This window comes from Rana temporaria, chromosome 5 (genome assembly GCF_905171775.1).
Source record: "Rana temporaria chromosome 5, aRanTem1.1, whole genome shotgun sequence".
NCBI lineage: Eukaryota > Metazoa > Chordata > Amphibia > Anura > Ranidae > Rana > Rana temporaria.
In genome coordinates this window covers 288,812,903-288,830,741 of record NC_053493.1, presented here as the reverse complement: position 1 = coordinate 288,830,741, position 17,839 = coordinate 288,812,903, and the positions used below count along the sequence as shown (strand labels likewise).

General features: G+C 45.5%; 1 protein-coding gene across 2 annotated transcripts in view; it reads left to right on the top strand.

Annotated features, from left to right (window-relative positions):
• GNAL (G protein subunit alpha L) overlaps positions 1–17,839 on the top strand; it is a 373,555-nt gene that overhangs the window by 127,853 nt on the left and 227,863 nt on the right. Inside the window, exons 1-4 of one of the 2 annotated variants that reach the window (XM_040353943.1) lie at positions 6,653–7,219; positions 10,981–11,053; positions 13,707–13,761; positions 15,296–15,415. In XM_040353943.1, coding sequence (XP_040209877.1) covers positions 7,081–7,219; positions 10,981–11,053; positions 13,707–13,761; positions 15,296–15,415 — 387 coding nt within the window. In that variant the 5' untranslated portion in view covers positions 6,653–7,080. Of the gene's footprint in view, positions 1–6,652; positions 7,220–10,980; positions 11,054–13,706; positions 13,762–15,295; positions 15,416–17,839 lie in introns of those variants that run through there. The other variant, XM_040353942.1, reaches the window with a different exon arrangement.

Genomic DNA, 17,839 nt, shown 5'->3' with positions numbered 1-17,839 from the left:
AGGTAGGGGGATGTAATTTTGTGCGGGCGTAGCGTATCCTATTTACGCTATGCCTCCGCAACTTAGACGGGCAAGTGCAGTATTCACAAAACACTTGCTCCGTAAGCGCGCCAAATTCAAATTGAGAAGAGGTGGGCGTGTTTTATGTAAATAAAACATGACCCTACGTAAATGACGTCTTTAACGAACGGCGCATGCACGTTCGTGAAAGAATCCCAGTGTGCATGCTCGAAATTCCGCTGCAAATCGGCAATGCTTTCGACGTGGACGTAATTTACGCAAAGCCCTATTCGCGAACGACGTAAAATTTTCAAAATTTGACGCGGGAACGACATCTATACTTAACATTGTGTACGCCTCATAGAAGCAGGAGTAATGTTACGCCGGAAAAAGCCTTACGCAAATGGCGTCAAAAAATTCGCCAGGCGCACGTACGTTTCTGAATCGGCGTATCCAGCTCATTTGCATATTCTACGCTGAAATCGATGGAAGCGCCACCTAGCGGCCAGCGTAAATATGCACCCTAAGATACGGCGGCGTAGGAGACTTACGCCGCTCGTATCTTAGCCTAATTTAAGCGTATCTGGTTTCCAGAATACGCTTAAATTTACGACGGCGTAGATTCAGAGTTACGGCGGCCTATCTACTGATGCGCCGGCATAACTCTCTATGAATCTAGCCCATTGCATTTACACACCCACATGGCAAAAATATTTCTTAATCGTACATCAAAGAACACTAATTATTTTATGCTGTTGCCTTCAGGTGATTGGACACTGGCAAGCTGTAAAGACAGTCCTGTAATACCCCACCCACTCCCAGCATGCCTTCAGTTTTTCGCTAGTGTCATTTTGTAAACAGACAGCTGTGCTAAAAGAGTAGCAAACCATGATTCCTGATGCCACGTACACACGATCATTTTTCGGGTTGTAAAAAACGATGTTTATTAAAAATGTCATTTAAAACGATCGTGTGTGGGCTTCAGAGCATTTTTCGGGTTCTGAAAAACGACAAAAAAATAAAAATTCGGACATACTCTATTTTTAAACTTGTTTTAAACTATGTCGTTTTTCGGGTTGTAAAAATTGATCGTGTGTAGGCTTTAACGACGTGAAAAACCCCTGCATGCTCAGAAGCAAGTTATGAGACGTGAGCACTCGTTCTGGTAAAGCTACCATTTGTAATGGAGTAAGCACATTCATCACGCTCAAAAAAAAAAAATTGACGGTTTCCAATCACTTAAATTGCATAACCCATTGATAAAGAAGTACTATCCTAAGTACTCCACGAAAGTGATTTTGGAGGTAAGACAAATAAACCTGTTCTCTTGCCCATCATTTTCCAAACCACATAACAGTATAATGTATCAAAGGGCAGTTGTTGAACATTTTTTTTTATTTTTTTAATAAAAGCATCACACCTGAAAAGTGTTGCTGTCAACTAAATAATTGTGTGTATTCACACAATTCATACTCCTAATTTATATTAAAATGTGGGTTTGCGAATTGCAATGATGATCTCATCCTTCTTTGATCTCGTCTTGAAGAGGGAGTGGCCCAAATGAGTGGGAAATAATTAGAACTTTTTGGGGGTTTTACTGATAACCGGCAATCAATAAAATCGGTTGCAGTCCTAGGTAGAAACCTGCTACAAAAATAAATAAAAAGGTAAGAAATATGTTTTTTTTTTATTTCAATACTTTTTTATTGAAATTATATGATAGTACTTAATACAGTATATTATGAAAAGTATTGGGACACCTGCCTTTACACGCACAGGAACTTGGTATCCCTGTCCTAGTCCGTAAGGTTCAATATTGAGTTGGCCCACCCTTTGCAGCTATAACAGTTCAACTCTTCTGGGAAGGCTGTCCACAAGGTTTAGGGGTGTGTCTATGGGAATGTTTGACCATTCTTCCAGAAGCGCATTTGTGAGGTCAGGCACTGATGTTGGATAAGAAAGCCTGGCTTGCAATCGCTACTCTAATTCATCCCAAAGGTGTTCTATAGGGTTAAGGTCAAGACTCTGTGCAGGCCAGTCAAGTTCCTCCACCCCAAACTCACTCATCCAAGTCTTTATGGATCTTTCCTTTGTGCACTGGTCCAAATCAGTCTCAGCCAATGAGGAGACGGAGTCCTGGGACAGACGAGGCTCTCCTGCACATAGCTGAGTCAAGAGGGGGCTCAGGTGAGTATTAGGCTCCATGAACGCTGGGCTTAAAAAAATGCCAGTTCCTCATAAAGAGCATTTTTTGTACACAGCTTAGGCAATTTTTTTTTCTGACAAAAAGCTCCAATCAGAAACGCAAACCAGAAGGGGTTTTTTTTCTGCCCCTAAACGTTGAGCTTAAAATATGCCTCTAATGGGTATGGACACATAGAATAACATTGAGCTGCTTCTACTGGCATTACACAAAACCCCTGTAGAAGCAGCGATTTTTAAACAGGAGATCCAGTCTAGGGAAAAAATATTAAAGTGATATTAAAGTCTCCTTTTTTTTTTTTTCATCAAAAATAACAAACCTGTTATACTTACCTGCTCTGTGCAGTGGTTTTGCACAGAGCAGCCCAGATCCTCCCCCAGCTTGCTATGGGAAACTAGAGCCAAGCCACATCTCCCTGTGTCCATTCAGTGAGCCTCATTGGCTCACTGACTTTGACAGCAGCGGAAGCCAATAGAGCCGCACTGCTGTCTCAGCCAATGAGGAGAGAGGGTCCCGGACAGCTGAGTCTCTCGTGCAACATCGCTGGATCTAGGTGGACCTCAGGTAAGTATTAGGGGGGCTGATGCACACAGAAGGTTTTTTTAATCTGAATGTATTAAGATGAAAAAAACGTTCTGCCTTTACAAGCACTTTGAAGTCAGCTGCTACAGGTGCAGGTTCTGGGAAGGGTTCTGCTGTCTACTAGGACCTGTGTGTCTCTCAAAAGGCAGTGGGGGGGGGGGGGGGCTGGAAATACTTGGAGATCCCTGTGTCGATCTTACCTGGAAGTGGGAGTGGGTACCTGTCAAAACCAGGTAACCACTCCCCCCCAAAAGGTGCTAAATATGGTAGTGAAGGGGGGGGGGGGGGGGTGAAGCTGTGCTTTAAGCCACCAGTGTGCATGGACCCTTAGGGGTCTGTGGAGGGAGCAGCACAGCCAAGGTTTTTTTACCTTCATGCACAGAATGCATGAAGGTAAAATAAAACCTTTAGCCTTTACAACCAATTTATCCATTTCATGCCTAAGCCTATTTCTGACATTTGTTGCTTGCAAGTTAAAATACGCATTTTTTGCTCGTAAATTACCCCAAAAATTATATATATATATATATATATATATATATATATATATATATAAAATATATTTAGCAGAGACCCTAGAGAATAAAATGGCAATCGTTGCAATATTTTATGTCACACGGTATTTGCACAGCGGTCTTTGAAACGCAATTTTATGGAAAATAAAAACAAAAACATTAAAGTTGGCTCAAATTTTTTTGTATACGGTGAAAATATGATGTTACGCTGAGTAAATAGATACCTAACATGTCATGCTTTAAAAATTTTGCGATAAACTTTGGCACCTCAAAATCTCCATAGGCAATGTTTTAAAAACAATTAACAGTTTACCAGGTTAGAGTTACAGAGGAGCTCTGGTGCTACAATTATTGCTCTTGCTCTGACGATCGCGGCGATACCTCACATGTGTGATTTGAACACCATTTACATATGCGGGAGCATGACTTATGTATTAATTTTCTTTTCTGCGCGCGGGGACGGGGGTGCTTTGAAAAATACAATTATTTTATTTCGTTTTATATTTTAGTTTTTAGTTTTAGTTTAGTTTAGTTTAGTTTTTACATTGTCTCTGTAAATAGAATTAAAAAAAAATGTATCACTTTTATTGCTGTCACAAGGAATGTAAACATCCCTTGTGACAGTAATGGGTATTTTTAAATACATTAATAATTTAGTTTATTCAACATGAAATGGAGCTTAGTTACAGTATGTAGCATGAGGCTATATATTATGCAATGTTTATATTTTTGGTAAACTCATTCAATGAATGCAAGCTGCGATAACATGCACTGCATTGATGCATTCACACCATTTCACAGTAACCATGAGATAAACCAAAGTTCAGGACTATTCCTTTATCCCATTGTTATACAAATCTATGTACACTACAAACTGTATGATTGAATTGGTTCTGATATTGCCGTTTTACTAACTTGGCAGCTTATTATTCTAAATAGGAAACCTTAATTTTGTTTGCAAATATTACAAATTTTAACTACCAGCAAGAATGAGTCCCTACATTTAAAGAGCACCTGTCCTTTCAGATCCATCATGGCAACGCCTGTGGGCATCCACTCACAACTTACCTGCTGCCACCACGTCCCTCAACTTGTTGTGTCACTGCCGCATCACCAGCCGTCCCATTAAAGTGAATGGGACTGTCGGTGAGTCAACAGCGAGTCAGAAGGGGAGTCGCTGCGGGGCAGAGATGATAGTTGCTCTTTAAATATATTTTTTTACCAGACACCCTAGGGAATAAAATGGCAGTCATTGCAACTTTTTATCTTGCACAGTATATCTTGCGCAATAATTTTTCAAACGCATTTTTTTGGGGAAAAAAAATGGTTACATTAATTAAAAAATAACAAAACAGTAAAGTTAGCCCATTTTTTTTGTAAAATATGAAATGGCGCCAAACTTCGTTACTTAAAAATCTCCATAGGCGACACTTTGAAAAAATGTACAGGTTACCAGTTTAGAGTTAGAGGAGGTCTAGTGCTAGAATTATTGTACACGCTCTAACGCACGCAGCGATACCTCACATATGTGGTTTGAAGGACGTTTACAAACGTGGGCGGGACTTACGTGTGCATTCGCTTCTGCGCACGAGCTATTGGGGACATGGGCGTTTTAAATATATATATATATATTTTTTTAATTTATTTATTTTTTACACTTTTTTTTTGATCACTTTTATTCCTATTACAAGAAATGTAAACATCCCTTGTAATAGGAATAGTGTGTGACAGGTCCTCTTTAAGGAGAAATGCTGGGTCAAGAAGACCCCACATCTCTCCTCCAGGCTGGAAAGCATGAGATCGTGAAAAAAAATTCACCGATCTCATGCTTACTAGCTGCAATTACGGCATTGTTTACATTTCGGTACCTGGGCGTGACATCATCACATCGCGCCCGGGCCTCCGACGGTCATAGAGATGACTGGTGACCATCTGGTCACCAGTCATCTCTATGATTCCTATCCGGAGCTGGGCGATTCTTTCTCCGGGCCCCCGATGGGAAGGGAGAGCCCGGAGAAGCACCAGATGGCGGCGGGAGGGGGGTGCCCTCCCGCCGCCCATAAGAACGATCAAGTGGCGGAACCGCCACTATGATCAGTCTTATGGTGCGCAGGATCGCCGCTGGAACACAATGATATCTGAATGATGCCTCTAGCTGCAGGCATCATTCAGATATCACCGCACAAAATACAGGACGTCATATGACGTCCACCCGGGATGGGAGATCCCCTTTGTGGATGTCATATGTCTATGTGCGGTATTGAAGTGGTTAAAGTGTCTGAATGGCTTTCCTAAACACTTTGCAGCATGGCAGTGGACCCGTGTGGCTCCTTGGCGGGTGATCCTGCGCAGTGTCTTGGACTTATATCTATTCCGATGAGCCTATTTACCTTTTATGTGAATTGCCATTTGGCATGCATTAATACAGTCATGCATTTAGAGGCATTTCCCCCTTGTTCTTTGTAAACCAGCAGCTGTGGCTGTACCCTAGGCGGATGTATACCTCCCAACTTTTTGAGATGGGAATGAGGGACACCTATCAGCAAAAGTATGCAGGCATAGGACACACCCCTTGTCACGCCCCCCTAAATGAGTGCTTTTTTTTACCACTATTTTTCCTTTATATTGGCGTTTGTAATTTAAAAATGCAGCAATTTAGAAATCAGATGAAAGGTTTAGCGCTGAAAAACACTTTTTGATAGATAAAAAGTGCAATTTATATACACCTATATAGATCAGACCAAAATGAGGGACAGATGAGGAGGAATGAGGGACAGAGGGACAGTTGGGAGCTATGCAGTAGCCTAGTGGTAGCGCCAGCTCTGGATCGTGCCAAGTTCTATGGTCTCAGCATACACTTCCATTTTTATAACATCAGCATTGTAATAACAATCATTGGAAATGAATATATGATTTTACATTTTTACCATAACTATGCTTTAAAAAAAAAAAAAACTTTCCTGTGTTCCAATCCGTGTGTACAGTAGCAGCGGCAGTACCCTAAATGGGCCACTAGATGTCGCTCTCCTACTCGAGGCCGTTGGTGGCCAGGCAGAGAGCGGTAGTAGATGGGTTAGTGCAGAGGAGGAAGCAGCGGCAGCAGCCGCCGCCAGTCGGGAGGAAGAGCAGGGAAGCCCAGCATGCGCTATGTGCTGATGATAGGTTTTGCACGGCTGCTTTTACAGTATGTGCCTGCTTGTCGGAGGGGCTGGGATGTGTCTTCGAGAGGGGGAGGGGGCTGCATGTGTACATATGCATGGTCAGGGGGCGTTCCTTTCCGCTGGGCGCAGTTCCTCGTCTTGCCGGTAGAGGCGGTGCGGAGTGAGTGAGACAAAAATAGCCCGAAATTTGCCGAGAAATATCAGGATTGTGTATGAGGGGAGGGAGAGCGGCATTAGGCTGGTTTCCAGGAGGAGCTCTGCTCTCCTCTCCCCCTCTCTCTCTCTCTCTCTCCTCTCCCTCTTTGTGTTATTTATAGACTCCCCTTTTTTATACCGCTTTCCTTCATCGCTATTTTCCTTTGCGGCGTTATGTGTCCCCGGCACTGCTGACACCTGGAAGAGGAGAAGAAGAAGAAGGAGAAGAGGAGGAAGGAGGAGGAGGAGGCCGGGAGGGAGCGGGGGGAAGAGGACGACACACAGACCCCCACTGACTATTTATAGCCCCGGACCACCAATACCCCCCCACCCCCCATCCCCCCCCTCCCGACCCCCTCCTCTATTATTATTATCCGGACGGAGAGCCTTCATCATCCCCTTCATCATCATCACCACCTCCACCATGGGCTGTTTGGGGAACAGCAAGACGGAGGATCAGCGCATCGATGAGAAGGCGCAGAGAGAGGCCAACAAGAAGATCGAGAAGCAGCTGCAGAAGGAGAGGTTGGCCTACAAAGCCACACACCGGCTACTACTTCTCGGTGAGTCAGTGACACCGGGGGGACAGCGCTGGAGACGGACCACCCCCCCCCCCTACACACAGATCATCACTGATAGCAGGCATGGGTTACCCCCCCCCCCCCCCCTACCATCACAGATAGCAGGCATGGGTTACCCCCCCCCCCCCCCCCATCACTGATAGCAGGCATGGGTCCCCCCCTACCATCACTGATAGCAGGCATGGGTCCCCCCCCCCCCCCCCCATCACTGCTAGCAGGCATGGGTTACCCCCCCCCCCCTACCATCACTGATAGCAGGCATGGGTCACCCCCCCCCCACCATCACTGCTAGCAGGCATGGTTACCCCCCCCCCCCCAACACACACATCATCACTGATAGCAGGCATGGGTTACCCCCCCCCCTACCATCACAGATAGCAGGCATGGGTTACCCCCCCCCCCCCATCACTGATAGCAGGCATGGGTTACCTCCCCCCCACCATCACTGATAGCAGGCATGGGTCCCCCCCTACCATCACTGATAGCAGGCATGGGTCCCCCCCCCCCCCCCCCCCATCCCTGCTAGCAGGCATGGTTACCCCCCCCCCCCAACACACACATCATCACTGATAGCTGGCATGGGTTACCCCCCCCCCCTTATCATCACTGATAGCAGGCATGGGTTACCCCCCCACACACAAATCATCACTGATGGCAGGCATGGGTTACCCCCCCCCCCCACCATCACTGCTAGCAGGCATGGTTACCCCCCTCTTCATCACAGGTAGCAGGGAAGGGGGTACCCCCCATTATCACAAGTAGCACTGGCAGGGTTACCCCCACATCGTCACATGTAGAAGGGAGGGGGGGGTTCATTCCTTGTAGTCATCAGGAGGGGTGGGGGAACCATCATAGGTAGCAAGGAAGGGTCCCCCCCCCCCCCAATCATCACAGGTAGTAGGGAAGGGTTACCCCCCAAATCATCGCAGGTAGTAGGGAAGGGTTACCCCCCAAATCATCACAGGTAGTAAGGAAGGGCCCCCCCCCCCCCCAATCATCGCAGGTAGTAGGGAAGGGTCACCCCCCCCAATCATCACAGGTAGTAGGGAAGGGTTACCCCACAAATCATCACAGGTAGTAGGGAAAGGTTACCCCACAAATCATCACAGGTAGTAGGGAAGGGTTACCCCCCAAATCATCACAGGTAGTAGGGAAGGGTTACCCCACAAATCATCACAGGTAGTAGGGAAGGGTCACCCCCCCAAATCATCACAGGTAGTAGGGAAGGGTTACCCCCCCCCAATCATCACAGGTAGCAGGGAGGGGGATGCCCACCATAATCACAGCTAGTAGTCAGGAGGGGTGGGGGAACCTCTCCAACCATCATCATCAGGGGGTGCAGGGAAGGGCTTACCTCCCCCACAATCATCATTTGTAGTTGGGGTTAACCTTTCACTATCATCACTGGAGCAGGAAAGGGGGTAAACCCCCCCATAATGGTCATTTCTAGCAGGAGGGGTCGATACACCACCCCCACCACACACAATCATCATTTGTAACCCTCTACATTCCTCACCGGTCCCGTGAAATAGGTCACCCCCCCCCCAACACCTTCATTACTTAACCCCCAATCATTATTTGTAATAGGTAAGTCGTTAATTCCCTGCAATGATTACTAGTAGCAGGGAAGGGGTTACCCCCCTGGGAAGATGAGTGGTAGGAGAGAAGAAGTTGCCCCCTAGGATGATCAGTGGTAGGAGAGAAGAGGTTGCCCCCCCTAGGATGATCAGTGGTAGCAGTGAAGAGGTTGCCCCCCTAGGATGATCAGTGGTAGCAGTGAAGAGGTTGCCCCCCTAGGATGATCTGTGGTAGCAGTGAAGAGGTTGCCCCCCTAGGATGATCTGTGGTAGCAGTGAAGAGGTTGCCCTCCTAGGATGATCAGTGGTAGGAGAGAAGAGGTTTGTAGCAGTGAAGAGGTTGCCCTCCTAGGATGATCAGTGGTAGGAGAGAAGAGGTTGCCCCCCTAGGATGATCGGTGGTAGGAGAGAAGAGGTTGCCCCCCTAGGATGATCGGTGGTAGGAGAGGAGAGGTTGCCCCCCTAGGATGATCGGTGGTAGGAGAGAAGAGGTTGCCCCCCTAGGATGATCAGTGGTAGGAGAGAAGAGGTTGCCCCCCTAGGATGATCAGTGGTAGTAGAGAAGAGGTTGCCCCCCTAGGATGATCAGTGGTAGCAGTGAAGAGGTTGCCCCCCTAGGATGATCAGTGGTAGCAGTGAAGAGGTTGTCCCCCTAGGATGATCAGTGGTAGCAGTGAAGAGGTTGCCCCCCTAGGATGATCAGTGGTAGCAGTGAAGAGGTTGCCCCCCTAGGATGATCAGTGGTAGCAGAGAAGAGGTTGCCCCCCTAGGATGATCAGTGGTAGGAGAGAAGAGGTTGCCCCCCTAGGATGATGAGTGGTAGCAGTGAAGAGGTTGCCCCCCTAGGATGATCAGTGGTAGGAGAGAAGAGGTTGCCCCCCTAGGATGATCAGTGGTAGGAGAGAAGAGGTTGCCCCCCTAGGATGATCAGTGGTAGGAGAGAAGAGGTGGCCCCCCTAGGATGATCAGTGGTAGGAGAGAAGAGGTTGCCCCCCCCCTAGGATGATCAGTGGTAGGAGAGAAGAGGTTGCCCCCCTAGGATGATCAGTGGTAGGAGAGAAGAGGTTGCCCCCCCTAGGATGATCAGTGGTAGGAGAGAAGAGGTTGCCCCCCCCTAGGATGATCGGTGGTAGGAGAGAAGAGGTTGCCCCCCTAGGATGATCAGTGGTTGGAGAGAAGAGGTTGCCCCCCTAGGATGATCAGTGGCAGGAGAGAAGAGGTTGCCCCCCTAGGATGATCAGTGGCAGGAGAGAAGAGGTTGCCCCCCTAGGATGATCAGTGGTAGGAGAGAAGAGGTTGCCCCCCCTAGGATGATCAGTGGTAGGAGAGAAGAGGTTGCCCCCCTAGGATGATCAGTGGTAGGAGAGAAGAGGTTGCCCCCCTAGGATGATCAGTGGTAGGAGAGAAGAGGTTGCCCCCCCCCTAGGATGATCAGTGGTAGGAGAGAAGAGGTTGCCCCCCTAGGATGATCGGTGGTAGGAGAGAAGAGGTTGCCCCCCTAGGATGATCGGTGGTAGGAGAGAAGAGGTTGCCCCCCTAGGATGATCGGTGGTAGGAGAGAAGAGGTTGCCCCCCTAGGATGATCGGTGGTAGGAGAGAAGAGGTTGCCCCCCTAGGATGATGAGTGGTAGGAGAGAAGAGGTTGCCCCCCTAGGATGATGAGTGGTAGGAGAGAAGAGGTTGCCCCCCTAGGATGATGAGTGGTAGCAGTGAAGGGGTCGCTGAGTGGTAGCAGGCAGCTTGGTGCAGAGTGCAGGCAGGGGGACGCTGGGTGTGAGGCGTCCTATGTACAGGGAGACACATGTTCCCAGCGATGTGCCCCAACTGCTCATGTCTTATGCAATGACATTTGTCTGGATTTTGCTCTCCTTCCATCGCTGTCAGCTTGCTGTTTGCTGCATATTTGTGTGCTGATTGTTTAACGTTTTTCTCTTCCAGCTGCTGATGTAGTCATTGGATGTATACAAAATGTCACTACTGAATGACACACATGACCAATTTATACTCCTTTTTTTTCTATTTCTCTCTGCACATGAATCTGTGATCAGATGATTGGGGGGGGGGGGGGGGGGCGCAGGGCCTGCAAGTAGTGTTGGAAATGCATGGATGTTATTCTATCAAGACATGATCTGAGTCTGTAATTATTTTTTGTATATATTTTGGCAGGTGCTGGTGAGTCAGGGAAAAGCACGATTGTGAAACAGATGAGGATCCTCCATGTCAATGGATTTAATTCAGAGTAAGGATACTGCTTTATAAAAATACATATGTCCTTTCATGAATCATGCCCCCCATTCTATGTATATAGATATAGTGATTTGATGCTTAAACAGTCTGCATTAAAACAGTATGGCTTACATTGTGCATGCACGCCTGTGTGTTTTCCTACCCTGTAGGCTTCTCTACTGTATTTCTGCTGTTGCTACTGCAGCGTTTGACAGGCCCTTGTGTAGCAACAACATGGCGACTATACTTTTACATAGCAGCAAATATCTAAATTCTGTGTCTGTGTGTGCAGAAGGCAGGCAGGAGCAGCAGCAGATAAGGATGTGCGGCTTTTGCCAACACGGTCATTTAAATCTGTCAAATATTTCAAATAGTAGATCTGTTTGATTTCATCTCTGTGGAGTCAGATGTCACCATGATTGTAGTCTGACCACACGGCTTCCTTATCTTGTACAATTTCGGAAGCCGGAGTTTTATTTCTTACTTGCGGAGGGAATTTTTTTACCCATCCCAGCAGTCACACAGAAGTTGAGTTCTATAAACTATTGATGTCAATGACCGTGCTTCTGCTCTGCTACTCCTATGTTTTTATATTGGTATTGGTAACTGGGCATAAGGCTTGTGTAATTGGGTCAGCTAGCTTTTTGACTATCGAGGAACTAAAAGTTCCAGCATGCAGTGTTGGCTGTCTGCTGACATGCATGTAGGCCTCCTGAACCACAGGAGCACCATGGTGCAGTAATCTAGTTTTATAAAATCATTTAGAACAGTCTTTCTCAACCTTTTTAACATGGAGGAACTCTTGTAATAACTTTCCAGTCTCAAGAAACCCCTGCTAGTAATACCCACTATATCTACAGCTCATTGATTATTATTGTGATGGTTTGTGGAAAGAATGTTCTTGTGATGGTTTGTGAAATGAATGTTCCTTGCATTTGTGGTCAATGAGAGGAATCGCCCCGTACACACGTCGGAGGAATTCGACGGGCAAAACACATCGTTTTGCTCGTCGAGTTCCTTGTGAAGCCGCCGAGGATCTCGGCGAGCCGAAATTTCCCATCGAACAACGAGGAAATAGAGAACATGTTCTCTATTTCCTCGCCGAGATCCTCGTCGGCTTCCTCGGCCAAAAGTGTAGACACGGCCGGGCTTCTCGGCAGAATACAGCTCCGACCGAGTTTCTGGCTGAATTCTGCCGAGAAACTCGGTCGTGTGTACGGGGCCTCATAGATCGCTAAAAAGATGATTGGTGCCAGTTGTTACCTCTCTGAAGCCTCGTACACACGACCGAGGAACTCGACGGGCGAAACACATCGTTTTGCTCGTCGAGTTCCTTGTTAGGCTGTCGAGGATCTCGGCGAGCCAAATTTCTCCATTGCCGTCGAGGAAAAAGAAAAAGTTTCCTCGTCGAAAAATGTACACACGACCGGTTTCCTCGGCCAAAAAAAAAGTTTCTTGCTGGTTTTTGCCGAGAAACTCGGTCGTGTGTACGAGGACTGAGGGTCAGAAAGTGCTCAAGGAGTCCCTAGCATCCTCTAGATTAGGGGTCTCCAAACTTTCTAAACACAGGGCAAGTTTACTGTCCTTCAGGCATATAGGGGGGCTAGATTGTGGCCATCAGGAGTACAAAATGTCCCACCATCAGTGGGGGTAAACAATCCCCCCATTATTGGTGTGATTGGGAGGACTTGAGCCCCATTGTTAGGGTGATTGGGAGGGATTGTGCTCTTCATTGGTGTCAGTGGAAGGAGTTCAGCCCCATTGGCATCATTGGAGGGATTTGAGCCCCATTGTTGGTGTCATTGGGAGGAAATGTGCCCTTCATTGGTGGCATTCGGAGCAATTTTCCCTGTCATTGGTGGCATTGAGAGGAATTGTTCCCTGTCATTGGTGGCATTGAGAGGAATTGTTCCCCATCATTGGTGGCTTTGGGAGGAATTGGGTGGCGTTGGGAGGAAATGGGCCCCATCGTTGGAGGCGTTGGGAGGAAATGGGCCCCATTGTTGGTGGTGTTGGGAGGAACTGGGTTCCATCATTGGTGTCATTGGGAGGAACTGGGCCCCATTCTTGGTGTCATTGGGAGGAACTTAGCCCCATTGTTGGTGTCATTGGGAGGAATTGAGCCCCATTGTTGGTAGCATTGGGAGGAATTTTAGCCCATTATTGGTGGCATTGGGAGGGATTTTAGCCCATCATTGGTGGCATTGGGAGGGATTGTGCATCATCATTGGTGGTATTGGGAGGAATTGTGCCCCATCATTGATGTTCATTAAAGGGATTGTGCCCTGCATTGGTGTCAATAATTTGTAATAGTGCGCCAAGGGCCGGATAAAAAAAAGCAAAGGGCTGCAGTTTGGAGACCCCTGCTCAAGAGTAACGGTGACTGAAAGAGGCTGATGTAGAATCTCCTTCTTGTGAAGTACTTGTATTGTCCTACGAGTTATTGTTTCCATGTTGGTAATAAACATTGGTAAAGTCATCCTCCAGCACGATAAAGCCAAAGAATAAACATAGACATTATTCACAGAGATGCACCTTTATTGACAAAAGTAGTTTACTACCATTGTCCTCCTTTAATGTTGTAACTCAGACAAGGAATAGTGTTGATATAGGAATTTGATCATCTTGTGAAAATGAAACTTAAAGAATCTTTGCCTTTTACTTAGGGAAAAGAAGCAGAAAATTCAGGATATTCGGAAAAATGTTAAAGATGCCATTGTGGTAAGTTTTTAGAATCCGTGGTATGATTATATATCTGTTTGACCAGGGGTCCGCAATGGTCTTTTAGGATCAACTATTCATGTTTTTTATTGAAAAACCAAAGCAATTTGTGAAATAAGAGATTATTGTTATGGTTCAGTGCAGGGGTCCTCAAACTATGGCCCTCCAGTTGTTCAGGGACTACAATTCCCATCATGTCTGTGAATGTCAGAGTTTTACATTGCCTCATGGGACTTGTAGTTCTGCAACAGCTAGAGAGCCGTAGTTTGAAGATCCCTGGTGAGTCATCTGCCTTCATAGTAATGTATATAAGGGCTGTCCATGGCTAGGACCACCCTTGTGCAGTAGTGTATCTAGGATTTGTACTGCCCTAGGCCTGACTAAACTTGTGCACCCCTAGTTTAAATATGACCCACCCCTTCCTGTCGAGGACACACCCTTTCTGTTTATGTGGGGACACTAGTTTTGAGGGCCGGGGGGAGGGGAGCAATGGATTCCCTTAATTTTCATAGATTTCCTCTCACTTCCTGTTTGGCTATGTGGCAGGAAGTGATGGGAAATCTCTGCAATGGGACAGGGATGGTAAAAAATAAACAAACTAACAGGGGCTATAACCCTCCCTTACTCCATCCAAAATGAAAAAAAAGTGTTGCCTACAGTTTTACATTATGCAGAAACTTCTGATAATTTTATGGAGAGGACTAAGAAGATATAATCATGCCAATGGTGCAGCAGACAACACATAGCACAGTGACAAAGGTTTGTGGTCCAGGATGATAGGACAGTCAAAATTAGAAGCAGAGCCCCCCACCCCCACAGTTGCGGAACGACGGCCGCCTGCATACCCCGAAGCAGTGCACCCGCTTTATGGGGGCGCTAGAGTAATTTGCCTCTCAGCCCAGTCCGTTCCATAAGACTGGCGATACACTAACAGTGTAGCGCAAGCCGGCAGGGGCTCTTTTTGTGCTGCCCCCCCTGTAAAGTGCTACCCTAGGCTGGGCCTTGTTGGCCTAGGCCAGGATACAGCATTGCCCTTGTGCATGAGATGGACATCTCCCAATATGTCTGACCATGGTCAGATCAGGAAGGTATCTTGAGTCTATGAGCACTCTGTATCCTCAACACCCACTGCCTGATTGACCCTCTTCAACCGATCAATCTATCTAGCTAACTGAAATGGCTTTTTTTTAATTCCTGTTTCTTCCCCAAGTTAAGGCTGGTGCCAGGTATGCCTGCTCAGTACATAAACATGCATGTTTGGCCAAATGTTGTTAGTACAGTAATCATTGTAAGGGACAATTGTGCAGTTGTTTTTATATTCTGATCCCCACCTCATGTCTAGGGCTACCCTTACAATACTTACCTAGAGTCTTTAAAAGCTGGCGTCGGGAAGCCAGTGCTAATGTAACAGGTTATACTAGAACAGATTACATAGAACGCACCTGTAATATGAATTCACAAGAATTGCTGCATTTTGCTTAAATACTATGACATATCAGTGCTAATCCTATTTTCTCCTATATTTTGTTTGCAGACTATAGTATCTGCAATGGGCACCTTAATACCTCCAGTTCCACTGGCGAATCCTGAAAACCAGTTCCGCCTTGACTACATCAAGAGTATAGCTCCACTGTCAGACTTTGATTACACACAGGTAGGCTATGGAAACTTTTACTTATTTAGCTGGCTCTTGTTGCTTTTTCAGTTGTTTCAGTACCAAGTTTGAATTTGGCGCTTTTTCCTGTCTACATCTATTTGTTATTTTGTAAAACAATAATGTGGTTGCAGAAAGGAGAAGAATTAGGATGGCTTCTGTTGGTTGCAGACTAGGAAGCATGCCGAGATCTTATTGGAAATGAGTGACCACTTGTTAGCTTTTGCTCCAAATAAAAGGAGGTTTACTTTTATTTGAACCCAAGTCTGGGTTCACATTTGTGCTGGGCTGGTTTCAGTGATCGTTTCAAAGGAGTCCTGTGTGGTTTTGTTCGCTGGTTTAGGTGCGATTTGCCATGCAAATTTTTAAAGTCTATGACACTTGAAATTGCACTTGAACCAGACTGAAAATCACACCGGACTCTTTAAAAACGCACCGCAACTGGCCCACATATATGTGAACCGGCTTCATAGGAAGCTGGTTGGGTTCACATGTCGTGCAAATCAGAAGCAGTTCAAAACGCATTCAGTTCGCATTTATATGTGAACCGGGACTTATATTAATGAAGGGCAGTACGAAATACCTGCTTTATCCAGGGGATCTTTGTTGTATACTTGCAGTAGCATGGTTTATAAACTTTTCACAGTAGTATGGTTTATTGCTTTTTCATAAGACTTTCCATGTTGTGTTTATCAAATGTGGTGGTGTAAAAGATTTTGAATATACAAGGGGTTGGAAGCTCATTGGTTTCTATGCAGAAGTGAGACTGATTTTGCACTCTCCAGCGATAGTAAATAAACCCCATTGTGTACTTAAAAGTGGGGTATGCTTGTATAAAGCTTTAGGTGATAAGCTTTGTTTATTGTAAAATAGTTCACATCACCACATTTGACATGAATACAGTGGTAAGATATACATTGGTGAGGGCTTAGAAGAAAAAGTTGGTTATATTTGTATTATTATTATTATTATTATTTCTGTGTATGTGTACTGTTATGCACGGCGGACATAAGCTGGAAATGAATTTTGTGTGGTCTGTGTTTCAAACTGAATTAAGTTCCCTTACACTGTGTTTTGTAGAGAAATTGCTTGAATGCGCTAAACACAAGAAAATCGCAAAAGAAATGAAATCTTTAGTAATCAGTTGATCGTATTTCTATGATATGCAGTCTGAGAAGAGTGTTGAGAAAAATGCATACGTTAAACCTGTTTACACTGGGGAGATTGACTAAAACTGGAGCACTCGGAACCTGGTGCAGCTGTGCATGGTAGCCAGTCGGCATTTATGCCCCGTGCACATGATGAGATTATCGGGCGAATCATCATCCGTTTTTTTTTTTTACATGATAATCTCACATCGAATCTAAAGCGTTTACTAAAGTTGCGAAAATTCTCGTACGACAGAATAAAAATTTGGAAAAATAAAAATTCGGAAGCGATGTCATGTGTTGTAATGCATTTGCATTGCATTCTCAAGCGATAGCTGTACTGATTAAACGAAAATCGTAGGATCTGGCATCATACGAAAAAAAATTCGGATGAACTGTCATGAACGGCTCTCGAAAGCTCTGTACAAACGATCCGATTATAGTACGATCGCTTCAAAAGCGTCATTTTTCGTAAGATTTTTGGAACGCATTAGCTTCAGCTTGTTCAGCTTGGACAATAAATCCTGGAAGCTGATTGGTTTCTATGCAGAGCTGCACCAGATTTTGCACTCTCCAGTTTTAGTTTTAGTAAATATGCACCACTGTTACAGCTGCTTTGTCATTATTAGATGATGTACAGTGCAGAATCCTGTACAAGTTGCTTGTTTTATTATTGCATTACAGAATAGTGAAAAGACTTTTTTCTTGTAGTGAGTTCTGTGAGCTGCATGATGTTTTACAATGGTTGTAGTGAGCTCATTTATCAGCTGTTCTGCAGCAACTGTTATCATTGGAGTATGCAAACACTAACCTTGTCATGGACAAAAGAACAGCTGTATAATCTTATGGATTGCTAACAAAGTTTTTTATGTGATCAAAAGGCTGTGCTGTAAAGGTGACTTGTTGAATGACATTGGCTGTATACCTTTTGCACAGTTACCACCGATCACAGATTTCTTATGCCTCGTACACACAATGAGAGTGTCGGACGAATGATCGTCCTATATCAAAAACCAATGGGTTAAAAAAGTTACTAAAATTCTCATACAACTTCGGAAGTGACAAAATGCTGGTTATTTACTAAAGGCAGATCCACGTTGCACTACAAGTGCAAACTACAAGTGTAAAGTGCACTTGGAAGGGAAGTCGCTGTAGATCTGAGGTGGACATGCAAGGCAAATAAAAAAACAGCATTTTAGCTTGCACATGATTGTATATTAAAATCAGCAGAGCTTCCCCTTATTTCAGATCTACCTCTCAGATTTACAACGACTGC